This window comes from Colletotrichum gloeosporioides, assembly GCF_011800055.1.
Source record: "Colletotrichum gloeosporioides strain Lc1 chromosome Unknown consensus_12, whole genome shotgun sequence".
Classification (NCBI taxonomy): Eukaryota; Fungi; Ascomycota; class Sordariomycetes; order Glomerellales; family Glomerellaceae; genus Colletotrichum; species Colletotrichum gloeosporioides.
The window spans coordinates 203,908-220,248 of NW_025544657.1; the positions used below are offsets into that span (position 1 = coordinate 203,908).

Genomic DNA, 16,341 nt, shown 5'->3' on the forward strand with positions numbered 1-16,341 from the left:
TTACTAGCTATAATTATAGATCTAATAATTTCCTACTATATAATAATATAATTAAGATCTATTATAATTATATAATAAAGATTTAGATTACTTATTAATATTTAATATTTATAGCTTATCCTCTCTTTTATAGTTTAATATTATTAAATATATACTCTATCTTATTAAAGTTAATAAATAAATAGTAGAAATAGCTTTTAATCTGAGGTAAATAATACTTAATCTCTATAGTATAGTTATATAGATATTCTATAAAATCTTAAGTATTATTCTTATTATTATTCTACTTTAAATATATTTTCTTAATATATTACTTTAGATTACTAAAGTACTCCTTAATAAAGTTAAAGTCTAGTAAATATAGAGGTAAAAACTTAAGATTAATACCTAATACTTAGTATAAATCCTTAACTTTAGGTATATAATAATAAGAGAGGTTATCTATAATAATAATAGAGTTTAGCTCTAGAAAACACTTATACTTTAAGATAAAGTACTTCTATAGTTAATAAAAGAACTTATTACTATTAGTTATATTATAGTATATAGTTAAGTATAAGATACTACTTAATATAAGGGCTAATAGGATTTATATATAAAAGTTCTAAAACTAATTAATCTCTATAGTTTAAAATATAATAAGCTTTTTTAATACCTATCTAGTCCTCTATATCTTAATATCTTTATTAATATTAGATTTATTAATAAATACTAGCTAATTAGGGTAATATTATTATATATAGTATAAGTACTTATATTATAGTTTATTACTTTACTAAGTAGTAATAATTATAAACTTCTTATTTATTTAGCTAGATATATTTAATTATTAACTAATTATAGAATAACTAATTTAGATCTTAAAGGTTTTAAATAGGAAATTTTATATCTCTTTAAGGGATAGGTTATTATAGTACTATAATAGTTTAAGAAGCTCTATATAATATTATATTTCTATCTTTTATTAACTTTAGTAGTACTTTTTATATCTCTATACCTCACTAGTAATATTACATTATAATTTATATTATTAAATTATTTATTTAGTATAGTTAATAATACTTACTAGTTTATAGGTCTTTTAGTCNAATATTAAGTAAGAGTTTACTACTATATAGATAATTACTAATAATTATAGATTTAATATTCTAGGTATTATTATATTATTATTATTACTTAGTATCTTTCTTAATATATCTAATATAATAAACTATAGATATATACTAATTAGTAGTAAACTATAAATAACTAGGTATTATCTATATAGTAGTAAACTCTTACTTAATATTATAAATAAACTAAGCTATTAAGGGATTTATTATTTTAGTTAATTACTAGAGCTATTTATTCTAAAGAATTATATTAAGCCTCCTAGTATACTTTTATATTACTTAGAGTTATATAAAACCTATACTAAGTAGATATATAAAGCTATACTATAGGTCTCTTCTTCTATTCTTTAGTAATATTATCCTAATCTCCTATAAGATTTATTAGTTAATTAGTATAGGGATAGGGTAACTAGCTAGGTTAATAATACCTCTATAAGTAAATTAACTACTATAGAGGTATTAGATATACACCTTATATCTCTATTATATAGTTATATATTTAAATACTATTATAACTATAATAATTAATAGCGATTAAGGTACTAGCGATAAGTTTAATGCGTTTTACGTGCGATGCGGCAAAATGCGCGTCACAGCGTAAAATTAGCTTTTTTTCATGTTTTTACATAAGCGGGGAAAAAAAGGGGGGGCGGACGCTGTCAACGCAACGGACTGTAGGCCAGCCGGGCCTACTAGCGGCGCTGCAGGGCTCAGCAGATGGCGGGAGCCAACGAGCGAGACATGGGGAGAAGATGAAGCCACTCACACTAGCCAAAGTCAAGCTCGAGGTGAGGTGTCGTGCAGAAAGTCGGACGTGGGGTGGAGAGGCAACGCGATTGCTGCTGGGGGTGTTTTGGGGGCAAAGTCCAAAAGTGCAAACTGCCTGCAATTGGACATTTGGCTGGGCAGTAAACTTGCTCAAACGCTCTCAGGATGCGTGAGGCAGAAGGAGCGATAGCGCTTTCTGGCCTTGGCACCTGATCCCACCTGCGCCTTCCGGAACATACGATAACGCTGACGGCAGGAAGGGCCTTTCGAATGTTCCTTCCTCTCATGAGCCTCGACGTTGATGGAGGAAGGAAGCACCCAAAAAAAAACTCTTTTCAAAAGTTTAATTCGTTCATTCCAAAGCCATCGCTTTTCTTGCCCCCAACATTTGGCTAAACCAGGGAGTGGAGCCTCTCATCTGATAGCAGCCAGCCAGCCCCTTGAGTCAATCGCATGGTTCCATTTACTTTACACCGGTGGCCGCGATCTCAATCCCAGTCCCAGGCCGCCCCCGTACCTCCCCTACCCACCGAATCTTACATGCTCTTGCCAAGACCTGCATCCTTGGATGCTGGATGTCTTTCGGGAAGGAATCCAGCGCATGTGGGGACGTACGAAGTTTGGCTCTGTCCCCTTCATTGGTGTTAGGCAAGTGGCTTGATGATCCCCTCTGCACCTTGTGGTCTGCGGCCATTTAAACTCTCCTCGATCCGCCGTTTTAAGAACTGTTCGTCTTTTCTTCTCCGGTTCTCTATCACATCGACCCGACTGCAACAAGGCATACCCTGCTAGTATCGATCCGAGATCAAAGTCTCCGCTTTTTGGACGTTCAACTCTGATATTCGAGTATCTCAACAACACTCCAACATCGATTCATCCACGACCACCGAGTCGACGAAATATCAAGATGGACGGCATGAGTATGGCCACCAGCACAACCGCCATGTCTGCCACTGGCACCATGACCGGTATGGCTGCTGCCACTAGCACCAAGGCTGCCATGTCTGGCATGGGAAGCAGCGGTTGCAAGATTTCTGTAAGTCACTGTCTCCACTCAACATCATCTCCAACATTGTTCACTCGGAACTGGAACACTAGACTAAAGACTAACTTTCAAACAGATGCTGTGGAATTGGAATACTATTGGTTGGCCTTAGCCGATCTATGCCAAAATTATTGCAAATTTACTGACGTACGACCGCAGGGAGTTGCTACATCGCTTCCTCGTGGAAGATCACCTCCAACGGAATGTTTGCCGGATCTTGTATTGGAGTCCTCCTCCTCACCATGTCTCTCGAGATGCTCCGCCGCGCTGTCAAGGAGTACGATAGATACCTGATCCGCAACCACCAGGCTCGCTGGGCCGACGCCGGCTCCAGTGTTCCCAGCTCCGAGAACGCTGGTGACCATACCAAGGGCGCATCCACCACTGTTGCTGCTGCCAACGGGACCGGCATCCCTCCCTTCCGACCCAACATTCTCCAGCAAGCTATCAGAGCTCTTCTCCACATGGTCCAATTTGCCGTTGCCTACTTCATCATGCTGTAAGCTTGTTTCTCAACATCACTCTTTTCTCTAGCATCACTGACTCTTCCCTTAGCCTCGCCATGTACTACAACGGTTACATCATCATCTGCATCTTCCTCGGCTCCTACATCGGTTCTTTCATCTTCCAGTGGGAGACGCTCTACGACGGACCGACTTCTGCCGCCAAGGAGGCTACGGTGTGCTGCGGTTGAACATGCGCGATGGAAGCAATGTGCTATCGAATGGGGAAAGGGGATCCCCAGACATGGAGTTGAATAATACTATACCCGGACAACAACTGCGTTCTGTCCTGTTTGTTTCAATACGTTAATCCAGGAACTTTATTAATACCAAGAACCTCTCCAATTGCCATATGATGTTGATGCAATCTCGACGTTCTCTAGGCTTGAAATATTATAAGTATGCTGCCTCCAGAGATCTTCCTGCCACCATAAGATCATCACGGATTTGTGACTTCTTTCTCACCTTTGGCCATCAAACGCCGGGTTGGACAGAGCAGACGTCGCGCGAGACCGGTAGCCTGTTCTCCTTCTCTCTTCAGCCACGGCGTTATCCTCCGTCTCCTCTATCCGTAGAGTATGCGTCCACATGTATTGGGAGTAGGGAAGAGGCTATCGCATAGTCACGATAGATGTAATTCAACGCATTGCGCGATCGGACTTACCACGTGAGCCTATCCGTATGATCGTTTCCCAGTCCAAAGCACAAGACCGCTGTACTGCTGTACCTTTCTAACGTAGGAGACTCCTTGCTTTCTATTTATTGCCGCTGCCATGCGTTTGACTTTTCTTGCTCATGAGCACCCAAATGCCCTGCTCCGCTCTCAGGAGTTGATTGTTTAGCACTACCTTCAATGTTACCCCGAGAAGCCCGACCTGCGATGTAGCCGTTATCGTCTGATATGAAAGCCTTCCAGTGGCTAACGGCCGATCCGTTATATACGTGAGTGAAGGAGATGAATAACATTGGGAAGACGTGGATGAAGACGGTGACGAGAGTGTGTTGACGAGGAACGACCTCTCGTGAGCATCTGACACCACCTTCACAATAACATAACATCATGGTAATTCATCGCCATAGAATTCTATACTTTACGGTGCCGTTCATTTTGTATGATGTTGTGAGTCAGCCAAATTGCTTGTTCCTAGTGACCTTTATAATTGCAATGATGATCAAGCTTCATCTCGCGTGCTGCCTGCTATACATGAGGGGCAGGAGCCTCTTTCCACCACAGGCTTGAAATTTCGCGACGTATAAGTAGCACAATTCGAATCGCTCATATCCAGCAATTGACAGCCCAATTCGTCCCCGTCCCTCTTCAACCACGCACCGGCTCAGGCAATCTCTGCTCAAACCTTGGGAAGAAGGGCCGGAGGCGCACCCGTTGAGTCCCAGGGCCCCGCCAATTTCCGTTCGTCAACTTCGTCTTCGTCCGTCACCACCGAAGGTCCCGCGACTTTTCTTCCAAATATACTGAGGACAGGCAAATCACTGGCAGGCGGAAGATTTCAGTACGCCAATAAGAGATACTGTGGTGAACACTGACTTGCAGTCCATGGAGTCAGGAAACGCAAGGCAACGACTTGCAGAAGGATGTACTCTAAGAGATCAAGTCTTGACGTGGTGACAACCCCCGTCGCCGCTAATATGTATGATTCTAGGCAGCCTTTAATGGAGAGAGTATCAAGTCCACATCCAGGGAGGTAGCCTTGCGTCTCAGTCTTTGTGGTGTGTAAGGAATTATGCCTCGCAGTCTTGTCGTCATTGTCTGGTCTTGTGGATAGATTAAAATCTTTCGCGAAGTGGTGTTTATAGAATTGACATGCTAGGTTGAATCAGCAGCACGTTACCCGAGCTTTGTGCCGTTCGCTACCGCGTGCCGTCCGTGACGGACGACGGCCCACACCCACTCTGGCCTGGCGACGGCGGAGGATTGATTCGACTGATCAGGGATGAACTATTAGTTACGATTTGATTATCTATGTCGGCTAGTGTTGCGTGACACCTTCCCGTCAAGCTTATCAGCCATCCAAGTGCAAGAAGGGCGGCGGTTAGTCAGACCACGACCGTACGAAACAATCCGTTGCTAACTCCATGTTGTAGAGCTTCCCGAAAAGGTCTTTCAAATCAATACGCACCAGAGCGTGTCGGTGCTTGGCCTAAAGTACCACAGCTTCGAAGAATGTGTCTTGGATACCGTTAAATCCTTCGCTCAGATCAAGCAGTAGGCGTTAAATCCTTCGCTCAGATCAAGCAGTAGGCAGATGCTTGACGGGTCATCCATTTGTTCTACGCAACGTGGATGGCAATCTGTAGACAAGAGTCAGGAATGATTTGACGGCACATTTATTAGAGTGTCCTAGATTGTACTGCTGTATGCTACATAGAAGTAAGATACTTCCTACAGGCTTTATCCCTGCTGTACAAAATGCGGCCTCCAACACTGGGCGAAGCTTGCATGTATTATCTGATGATTGGGTTTCACGCGATTGGTGCGATTATGACCATAAAGAGGCTTTTCACTTTCTTCACCCTGATCTTTCATCCGCGTTGGGCTCGTACAATTTGCCATATGTTTTGTTATGATGATCGACAGAGTATGACGCACAGACGGGAAGACCTAGCTCACTTCTTTTTCAAAATGTTTGGGATTTGGATGCCTTCTAATGTAATATATCCATCTCATTGAAGTACCGTGAACCGAGGCTGACCGGCGCGCCTAGTCAGCACACGTGTTGTGTCTCTTTCGATGGTATGACATAAGAGGCTTTTGATAACCTCTCTGCCTCTCGGGCCAACCCGCAACGCCTCTCGTGTAGCCAGCGTACAGCTTCGGGCAACTCCCTGTGCCCAAGCATCGAAGCCCTCGCCCGCGCAACGTCTGAGACTCATCATGAAAGAAGGCGCAGCCATGCGACGCATCATCATCTACGACGCGTTCGACACCGTCTATATATAACCTTGTCGACAAGACGCCTCGTACTTCGGCGCCAAGGCGGCGTCACTCGAACGGAGCTTTCGCTAAATGCCGATTGCATACCGCAGGTGCTGGGCGAAGGATTCCAGGGCGCTGCAAATCCTGCTCTACTGCGTATGGCAGGAATCTGCGCTGACGGGACTAGCGTGATTTTCGCCTGCACTACGGCACAGCCCTGAGGGCAGGGATCGGAGTTTTGCCCAGCCTCTGAAAACTCCGGTCGAACGTCAGCGTGGTGGCAGTAGAAAGGGTGATGCGAAGTATTCTTACCTCAGCCTGTTAAGCTCAAGTGTTTCTTACACGGCGACGACTGGTGTCTTTTCGGCGGGCAGACTCCTTTATTAGACGTCCCGATCTCACTTTCTGTCGCCACCAGCTTCACACGTGGATCAACGAGAAATCGAAGGCAGACGGGAATTTCAAAAGTTCCCGGTTCATCCGCAAAGCATCCGGCCTTCATTCAAGTCCTAACGGGTATCTCCTCCAAAGACGAAGAGGATGTCTGCGGCGTCTTCTCCAGCGCAATCGACGGGCTCTACTCCGGATCGCCCTCGGGCGCCGGCGGTAGCCAGATGGGGTGCCGCTTGCGCTCCGTGTGCGACGGCGAAAGCAAAGTGCCTCCGATCGAACAGCAAGCCTGGATCGAAATGTGATAGGTATGTTCAAGGTCCATCTCAGTGCTAGCATCTCGAACGGTCGGTTCGCTGTGAAGGGAACGGACATTTGCCGAGAACCCCTGGTCCGGGGTCAATTACCGCACCAACCCGGAAGCCCCGTGTGAAGCCACATAAGGAGAAGATGCCAGTTTGGGACAGCTATTCATTTATGATAGGATGGCTTTGAGGCCCTCTGGTCACTCCACGATACAGTTCACTGACGTGCTGCTGCTATTTGGCGCCTGAGCAGGTGCGATAGGCTGTACAAAAACTGTACAGAGCAGGTACACAAGCCACGGAAGAAGAGGCAGAGCAAGCCCTCGTAAGTCAAACCCTTGAAGCATCTTATTAAGCCCTCGCTCTTTAGAAGTTGGGCGTCCCAATCACTTCTTCGATGTCAGAGTGAGCTGCTAAATGAGTGAATCCATCATCTTACTAACACGGATATGACAGTAAAACCAAGCAGCTTGAAGAGCGCCTGAACCGTCTCGTAACCTCCTTGAGAGTAACAGGCAATGTCTCTGGTCTCCCTAAACACCCTGAAGGAGATCCGCCTAGACGTCCCATCGTGATACCGAACCACGAAACCACACTACCTGCCGGCCATCCGGACTTCTTGACACAATGCCGCTCATCCCCTTGGCAGCCATCTAGCAACGTATTAGATGCAGGTCCTGTCCAAGTACCTGAGATATACAACTGCTTCGTACCACCAACATGCATATGTCGTGCTGAACCAGGTGAGGCCCCTGGCCCTCCCGACACAGACGACAACCTGCTGGGGATTTACAGAGACGAGATGGCGCCGCACTTCCCTTTTGTGATCATACCTGCAGGAGTGACAGCAAGCACGCTCAATGCGACACGACCTTTCCTCATGGCATCTATCCGTATGGTCGCATCTATCAGGAGCCCAAGGTCGATGCGCGGGCAGATGTACCGTCTACTCAGCTACATCGCTGACCATATGGTCCTGAGGTCTGAGAGATCGATGGATCTTCTGCTGGGTCTGGTGGTCATCCTTGGATGGTTCCACCACCACTGTATTGCGCATGCTCAGTTCGATATGCTCGTCTCACAGGCCGCTTGTCTCCTCGGAGAGTTGGGTCTGAAGCGGGGCCCTAGCTTGACGGAGCGGACAAGGCTTATCGTCATGCGGCCTTGCGAGCTGAAGCAGCGGACGAATGAGGAGAGGAGACTGCTGTTGGCTGTGTGGTACCTCAGCTCATCGTAAGTCTCTGAATCTTCATTTGCTAGCCAGGATTACTAACCATTGGCAGTGTCTCCTTGGACGTCCAGCAAATCGACCCCATGAGGTTCTCGGCATACATGGAGCAATGCTTGCGTGAACTTGACGAGACAATGGAGTTCGAGTCAGACATTCACGTCATCTACATTGTCAGAGTCCAGCGCTTAGCAGAGAGAATATCCCAGATTCGGGCAAACGAAGACTGGGATGGGGGCTTGGGACTTCCAAAGGCCCCGATCTCAGCTTACGCATCCAGCTTCCAGGCCGAGCTGGACAAGCTTGTAGACAACATGCCTCCCATTCTGGAAGATAAATGCAAGTCTTCCAAGTCACTACATGCAGACTGTCACGCTAACTAACGTCAGATTTCCTGAAAGTCCAAATGGCCACTGCACGGCTCCGGCTGTACGAGCCACCAAAGATCGACGCTGAACTCCTCGCATCCCTCTCAAATTCCCTCAAGTCCCTCACTTCAGGTCACAACTCAGCTCTGGATATCTTTTATCAGGCGAACGCTGCGCTGAAATCATGGTTCGACGCATGGCTTGCAATTCCCATCTCTGCCTTTTACCCCTGCCCTCTCCCAATGGCGTTGCAGCTGATCTACGCGGTGGTGATGATGAGTCGCTGGGCATGGCTCGCCGCAAGTAACAGTGAACCTTCAAAGCTTGCACGTATTGCCGACCCGTCGAGCGATAATCCGAACGCAGCCCTGGCGGCGATGGAGGCAGCCATCAACCCCAACACTCCTGTCTCAATCTCTACGCCTTCGACATCTTCCAAGTCGCCTTCGCAGGATCAGTCTGCACCGGAAACAAGTCTGCCTCAGGTCCTCGCTGAGCTGAGAGCCCAGCTATCGAGACAGCCGGCGCTCTTGATCGACGTAGCGGATATCCTCAACAAAGTGGCTACTCAGCTGGAGGAGGTCGACGCTACCATGGCGGCGGTGTCTGCTGACTCTGGGCCGTGGAGGGGTAACATTTACACTCTGGGTGCGACAAAGGTCAGGATTGCACAAATTAGACAGAGGAGGTGGGCCGAAATGGTGTCCAAAGGAGAGGAGGAGGAGGATGAAGATGATGAGGGTGGCGAACAGGATGGAATGGGCGAGGTTGAGATGCAGGGGAACATCCCAGCGAACTTTTCGACCATGGGTAATTGGGGATTTGATATGGCCTGGGGGCCAGATGTCTATGACATCGTTGACCCATCACTGTTCATGGATGGGATGGGCGCATCGGTGGGAGACTGGGCTGGTGTTGGGTTTACAGGCATGGCATCGGCGGAGGACCTGGGCGGGACGCATATTCCAGGCCAGAGATATGTGTGATACCGGTAGGAGATTTTCCTAATACTGAAAGACAGATAGAATGCGGAGGATGTCGTTTTTTTTTTTTTTTTTTTTGNGTTTTTTTTTTTTTTTTTTTTTTTTGCGGTCGTCACCAAGAAACATAATATTATGGGGAGTCGTTCCCAAAATCTCCAACCAACGCCTTTCGCAATTATGATACATTGAGATAGCCAAAGCAAACTCCAACTGGCCAATATCGCGTTCCTTCGTCATCTTTACTTACTTTATCATTACCCATGGAACGTCAAATCGTACAAAGCATATGCTCACCAACTCCCATATCCCTCAGAACCAACAGAGATCCTTCTTGAATCAAACGAGTTGTCGTCTTCTAGACCGCGTTGCCACGACACGAAATCATGATAGCCGTGTTCGCTCGGGTAGCCCTTAGGAAGATACTTCTCCGGAGGCCCACCAAACACAGTACCAACCGCCGTCTTCACGATCTGATCAACCGCATCAAACGCAAAAGCCACGCTCTCCCTCGCCAAGTCTCTGATCTGGTCGCCCCTGCTCCACCGCTTCTTGCGCTCATCCATCGTCATCTTCTGCCACCTGACCATGTCATCGTTGATCTCGATGTACATGCGCTCCCACATGCCAACCTGCTCCTCCGGCAGCACGAGCTGGCGGTCGCCGTGCCGCAGCCGCCACGTCCACGTGTTCTTAGGCGCGTCCAGCGTCTTGAGGTCGGACTCGAGCGGCTGCTCGGCCTTGATGAACTTCTCCTCGGCGGAGTACTCGTGGTGGTCGCGCGGGTACTGCTCGTACACGGCGGTGACGGAGCCGGTGGTGGTCTTGTACTGGTCGATGACGTTCGGGTCGCGGCCCGGGCGGATGTTCTCCTCTTTGGGCGGGCTCTTCTCGAACATGAGCTGCCAGCCGCGGCCGGAGAGGGCTTTGCATTGCCACTCGCCCGAGTCGTCGACGCCGAGGCCGTGGTAGAGATAGCGCACGCGGACGGAGGGGTGGATGAGTTCCACTGTGTTGGCCAGGGCCTTGTCGCGGAGCTCGTCTCTGTATAAGCCGGGCTTGCGTGTGGAGCTCTCTGTCCATTGGTTTGTGACGGTTCGGTATGGCAGGGTGACTGCGTTCCAAGCGGCATCGGGGAGTGTTGTGACGAGGCTGTCTGGGCTGGTGATCTTGCCGAGACCCCAGGGACGAGCGTCGCTTGGGGATGGGATGGTGCGGAAGATGCGCTTCATTTCCTGCTTGCTGAACTCGACTCCGATTGATGTGAGTTGATCCGCCATCCCTGCAAGATTTGTTAGCTTTGCAAAAGCGTCGTAGCGGATAAAATCGACTGACATGCTAGTGCTATCTTGGAAATTTGCTGAGATTCAGAGCCCCCGCCGACATTGCTGTGACATCCAGGGAACCAAACTTGTCGCAGCTGAGTGTTGTGATTCTTCGGGCTTAAGTTCCATAGACTTGGCGCAAAGGCTGTCCTCGATTCGTCCAAGGCGAGAGCCTGGAAGGCATGGTCTACGTTGGGGTGAACATCAAGACTGGCGAATCGAAGCTGCTGAGTATGTTAGAACACGCCCTTTTCACAATTTACCCCTCCCGATATGAATGATATCGTACCTCTGAGGCACTGCCCTCCCAGAAGGACCACGGCATCTTTGGGATACCGAAACTACCAACGGTGTCGAAAACGCCTGCCGCAATCGACTGTATTAGCAAAATATCTGGCATCAGAGAAGCAGGAAGACTAACCAACTGCCTTCACTCTTCCTTCCACAGCTTCGAATGTTGTTTGGGCCTGCATGCTACTCCTCCTCGTGAGACACATTTGATACTGTCGTTGTCAGTGAAGAGTTCGATCGGAGGGAGAAGAAGCTTCCTTACCTCGGAGAGCTGTCCCCGGTACGCCTTTGCCATCTTCCGGAACCTCATCTGCCCATTATCTTTCTTCATCTGCGTCATTCTTTTGAATAGCTCCGCCTTTTCCCTCTCGAGCCTCTTCTTCAGCGCTTCTGGATTAAGCCTCCTCTCATATGTTGCATACAGCTTGGCGAACTCCTCCCCGAGCTGTTTCTTCCGTTCATCAGATTCATAGCCCCGGCCGTCGAGTTTCCTCTCAATCCTCTCCATCTTATCCATGAACTCCTTCTTGACTCTTCTCCCCAGCTGCTCGACAGTGAAGGCACGGAGATGCTTGCTCGGGTCGTACAGGAACTCGCTGGTCCATTCGTTGAACGACTGGTAGTCCTGGTAAATGTCTGCGAGATGGCGGAGGCCGGTGCGGTTGAGGAAGCCTAGGGAGCAGACCATGGAGGAGATGGATCGGGCTGTGAATGCGCCCCGGGAGAAGCCCAGGATGATGATCTCGTCTCCGGGGTTGTAGTTGTCGCAGATGAAGCGGTAGCAATCGACAATGTCCTGTTGGCAAACTAGGTTAGTAATATGAAATTTGAGAGATCATGAAGGGGCGATCTACTTGTCGAACTCCTAGACCGAGAAGACCTTCGAGGACGCTGGTCGTCTTTGACTCGTCGGTTCCGGGACCGCGGTGGTAATACACAACCTGCGGCATGCCGGTACAGCATTTATGTGCCACGGCCGCAGACAGTCGACTAATATTCGTCGGTATGGCATTGCTGCCAATGTTCCTGGTATGTTGGGTCAGTCGCTGGTGTAAGAGGAGTGTATTCTGGGCAGTATACGAGCTGTTCCACGCCCCATCGCAGCAGATGACAAGCCTCTTCCTATCAGGAAAGTTCTCTTCGTCGGACACCGCAGCATGATGTGCGCAGTCGATAAAGTTCTCCATCGTCGGGCTGTCCATGTCGGCAGGATGCTCTCTCACCAGGCGGTGGTTTCTCTGTCTTCGGAGGAGGGGCTTTCAGGAAAGATTCCTTCCTGCGGCAAAGGATGAGCGCGACATGGTGTTTATGTTTACCATGCCAGATTAAAAAAAAAAAAAAAACACAAGCACGCTTATCAGCAGTAGCTGTCTCAAAATGGAATAAACAGAGAAGAAGCTTGCATGTGAAAGTCGGCGCACAAGCTCCGCCAGATCGGCGCGCCACTATCAAGGGGTTAAGCCACGTAGGGCTGGCTAAGGACGGTTTGTTATTCACTGAAGAATGCGAGTTGGAATTGGATGTTAATGCATCGTCGAGATTGTGCGTGTTGTGTACTTGTATGTAATTTGAGGGAGCTGGTGGCTTCGCCGCACAGTCCGTGTTTTTGAGCCTCGAGGCCTGATCAGGTCTAAGGCGGTGGATGTGGTATCGACGGACTCATCGGACACGCTGTTCGAGAAGTTTGGATTTGGGGCTCGTGCATGTTCTAATTCTGTTCATTTTGTGGCTACGCGGAGCGCATGTGATCAAGGACCTAAGCCCGAATAACTGCAAGTGTGAGCCGCTTGGAATCTGAGGTCATCTATCTTGGGCGCAATCGTTTAGACATTGTCTCGATCGCGGCTAAGCGCAGACTTGTGGTGCCCGGAATGGTACGCCCTTCGAACGAAAGCTGATGAAGCGGAAAGTTATCTACGAGCGATGCGATGGTGGGAATAGTCGAGCAGCGAGATAGCTTGGGTAAGAAGAAGACTAACTCAAGATGGGAGTAGAGCGATGCGTAGTAGGTGCGGGAACGCCGCCTCCTCTTCTCCAAATCCTGAACTGGAAAACTGCTTATGCAATCGTACTGCCATCATTTCCCCTCACCTCATTTGAGCACCAACCGTAAAAAAAGCAAACATCGATATCAATCACCAAAACCATTGGTTCGCAGCTCCTTGCACGAAGCAGTCGATCCAGGGTCCACGATGAGCGGTCAACCAACACCCGGGCCACATCGTCCGGCCTCGGTGACTCCCCGGCGCTTGTAGAGACCAGTTTGGTCACACATGCATCAGTCCAACAAAACAATCCGAATCTCGCAGCACACTACCGCCTTTGATTCGCGAGATCTTACACAAGAAGATCCACCGACGACACTACCGACATGCGGGACTACGGCACGGGGACATGGTGGTTGGGCGGCACGAAGTGCGGGTGTGAGGAGCTTAGAAGCTTCCCCGCGTATGCGGGGTTTGGATGGACTCGGCCGATCAAAAAGGGCGGCGGTCCAGTCGTCGCTTGTTGTTCAGCGAAGGTTTTTGTCGTGAAGTGAGTTTGCCGGTGGGCGGAACAGATTCTTCCTGTGGCTTGAAAGTCAATTTTCACGCGAAGACTTGTTGAGGGGAGTGCCCTGTTGCGAAGACTTGTCAAGGCCAACTACATCACCATCGCCAGCTACAGCTACAGCTACAGCAAGATGGCGACGACGGATGAGAAGGGCGTTGGCCCTCGCGATGTCGAGTCGCCGACGATGAAAGAGGTACTGCATCACAGACTTCATTCACGATGAGGAGTGTCGCGCTGACATGACGATGACAGGACATCGCCCCATCCTCGCCCGTATCCTCCTCCCGCGAAGAAGACAGAGCTCTGCTCTGGAAGCAAGACAAGCGCATCATCCCAATATGCGCCGGCATCTACTTCCTCTGCTTCCTCGACCGCTCCAACATCGGCAACGCCAAGATCCTCAACTCCTCCTCGGGCCACGACATGCAATCCGAGACGCACATGTCCAACAGGGACTTCACCATCGCGCTGATGATCTTCCTCATCGCCTACGCCCTCTTCGAGGTCCCCTCCAACATGCTCCTGAAGAAGCTGCGCCCCTCCCGCTGGCTGGCGTTCCTCATGTTCTCCTGGGGCGCCGTGACCATCGGCCTCGGCGGCGTCAAGACCGGCCCGGCCGTCACCGGCGTGCGCTTCCTGCTCGGCGTCTTCGAGGCTGGCCTGTTCCCAGGCCTGGTCTACTACCTCACGTTCTGGTACAAGCACGACGAGCGCAGCGTGCGGGTCGCCATGATCCTGGCCAGCGCGACGCTGGCGGGGGCCTTTGGCGGCGCGATCGCGTACGGCATCGGGCACATGAACCAGGTGAACGGCATGTCGGGCTGGCGGTGGCTCTTCATCCTCGAAGGCATCCCGTCGTGTCTGTCCGCCTTCTTCGTGTGGTTCTTCCTGCCGGACTACCCCGAGAGTGCAGGCTGGCTCTCCGAGCGCGAGAAGGATCTGGCGATTGAGCGGTTGTACCACGAGGGCAGCAAGAGCAGCCACAGCACCATGTCGTGGGCGGACGCGAAGGCGACGCTCACGGATTGGCGCCTCTACGGGCACTATGTGGTCTACTTCGCCATCTCGATCCCGTTCTCGTCGCTGTCGCTGTTCACGCCGTCAATCACCTCGGGTCTGGGATTCGTGGATCTGCAGGCGCAATTGATGACGGTCCCGCCGTATGCCGCGGCTTATGGTAAACTTCACATCAGTCTCACACATGTTCACTAATAATGCTGACACTTCCCAGTTGTCCAGATCCTCGTCGCATACTCCGCGGACCACTTCAACGCCCGCGGCGTGCACTCCGCAGCCCTTGCGCTGATCGGCGCGATCGGCTTCGTCGTCTCAGCCGTCCTACCCCCGGACGCCTACAACGCGCGCTACGGCTGCCTCATCGTCGGCGCCTCGGGGGCCTTCGCATGCATCCCGCCGCTCCTGGGCTGGCTCACGTCCAACATCTTCAGCACGGCGTCGACGGGGCTCGCGATCGCGCTGAACGTCAGCTTCGGGGCCGGGCTCGGGCAGATCCCCGGCGTGTGGGTGTACAAGGCGGAGGAGAAGGCGATCGGGTACCCGACCGGGCACTGGTCCAACGCGGCGCTGCTGTTTGTCGTTGTCGTCGGGTGTGCGGCGCTGCGGGTGTACTACGGACTGGCGAACAGGAAGCTGACGAGAGAGGCGGAGAGGGACGGTACTCTGCCCAGATTGTTCAAGTACTGAGACGACGGAGGGCTTGTAACAGCATGATGAGCTCAGATGATGCTGTTTTGAGGTTGTATGAGACAATTGAGTTTTCGAGGTTTCAGATGAAAGCATATGGGTCTATGTGTCTACCTTAGTTGCTGTCCCACTCTGAGCGATGTTGATTAAAAATAATTCCACCATTCACGCAACGTCGTAAGAAGACGTCGTATTTTGGTCGCTTGATTCAGCACTACAAACCACAGGTGGTTCCCCCGCTGTCGCATCTTGATGTTCCAGGGGCGCAATCTTCCCCATCCCCGCATAGAAGCGGGTTCACGATCAACTGGCGTTGTGGCAGAGTGGTCTAATGCGCAAGACTAGAAATCTTGTTCCTTCGGGAGCGTCTGTTCGAATCAGGCCAACGTCGAATCCATCTTTTTGGCCACTCCTAATTGCTTGGTGGTTCAGCCACGGCACACCACCACCTTGCCTTTTAATAGTTAGCATGCAATTCAATCTGGGGGGTCGCGTGGTCGCGCATCCAGCCCATTCGGAGGCACACGTCCGTGATTGGATTCGTATTTGGGATGAACGGCAATCAACGGCACTGCAGAGAAAACCTACCGGCTACCAGCTACGGCCGCTAAGCAGCCTTTCAGTCTCGCTCTCTCTTCCGAGTCGTCCTTCCCCGCCAGAAGCTCCGACGTCCCTGGATTATCTCCCCCCTTTTATCGACGAGCTATGCGCCCCAAAACTCGTTAAAGTGCCGGCTAGCAAGGGTAGCGGCACCAAAAGCGAGGGAACTCAAATTTGCCAAGAAGCGACCGAGACAGCGGGATGGAGCCAGCTAAATGCCCAAATATAGTGGGA

General features: G+C 49.9%; 6 protein-coding genes across 6 annotated transcripts; 5 read left to right on the plus strand and 1 right to left on the minus strand.

The window, feature by feature from the left end:
* Positions 1-2,787: 2,787 nt before the first annotated feature.
* On the plus strand, positions 2,788-3,619 carry GCG54_00000403 (Copper transport protein CTR3; the record flags this gene model as incomplete). Its single annotated transcript, XM_045400542.1, has 4 exons — positions 2,788-2,916; positions 3,002-3,026; positions 3,085-3,424; positions 3,481-3,619. 4 exons carry the CDS (start codon positions 2,788-2,790, stop codon positions 3,617-3,619), a joined length of 633 nt encoding a protein of 210 aa, XP_045269517.1.
* A 3,284-nt stretch (positions 3,620-6,903) lies between these two features.
* On the plus strand, positions 6,904-7,186 carry GCG54_00000404 (uncharacterized protein; the record flags this gene model as incomplete). Its single annotated transcript, XM_045400543.1, has 2 exons — positions 6,904-7,061; positions 7,084-7,186. The coding sequence occupies 2 exons, from the start codon at positions 6,904-6,906 to the stop codon at positions 7,184-7,186; spliced, it is 261 nt and encodes an 86-aa protein (XP_045269518.1).
* Positions 7,187-7,455: 269 nt separating this feature from the next.
* GCG54_00000405 (uncharacterized protein) lies at positions 7,456-8,669 on the plus strand (the record flags this gene model as incomplete). The annotated part of the gene is made up of 3 exons (XM_045400544.1): positions 7,456-7,463; positions 7,515-8,291; positions 8,342-8,669. The coding sequence occupies 3 exons, from the start codon at positions 7,456-7,458 to the stop codon at positions 8,667-8,669; spliced, it is 1,113 nt and encodes a 370-aa protein (XP_045269519.1).
* Positions 8,670-8,692: 23 nt separating this feature from the next.
* Positions 8,693-9,640, plus strand: GCG54_00000406 (uncharacterized protein; the record flags this gene model as incomplete). Its single annotated transcript, XM_045400545.1, has 1 exon — positions 8,693-9,640. One exon carries the CDS (start codon positions 8,693-8,695, stop codon positions 9,638-9,640), a length of 948 nt encoding a protein of 315 aa, XP_045269520.1.
* A 287-nt stretch (positions 9,641-9,927) lies between these two features.
* On the minus strand, positions 9,928-12,569 carry GCG54_00000407 (uncharacterized protein; the record flags this gene model as incomplete). The annotated part of the gene is made up of 7 exons (XM_045400546.1): positions 9,928-10,916; positions 10,970-11,183; positions 11,249-11,322; positions 11,381-11,462; positions 11,513-12,046; positions 12,105-12,488; positions 12,567-12,569. The coding sequence occupies 7 exons, from the start codon at positions 12,567-12,569 to the stop codon at positions 9,928-9,930; spliced, it is 2,280 nt and encodes a 759-aa protein (XP_045269521.1).
* Positions 12,570-13,621: 1,052 nt separating this feature from the next.
* Positions 13,622-15,507, plus strand: GCG54_00000408 (MFS transporter prlL; the record flags this gene model as incomplete). The annotated part of the gene is made up of 4 exons (XM_045400547.1): positions 13,622-13,698; positions 13,849-13,996; positions 14,056-14,980; positions 15,035-15,507. The coding sequence occupies 4 exons, from the start codon at positions 13,622-13,624 to the stop codon at positions 15,505-15,507; spliced, it is 1,623 nt and encodes a 540-aa protein (XP_045269522.1).
* Between the last annotated feature and the right edge of the window lie 834 nt (positions 15,508-16,341).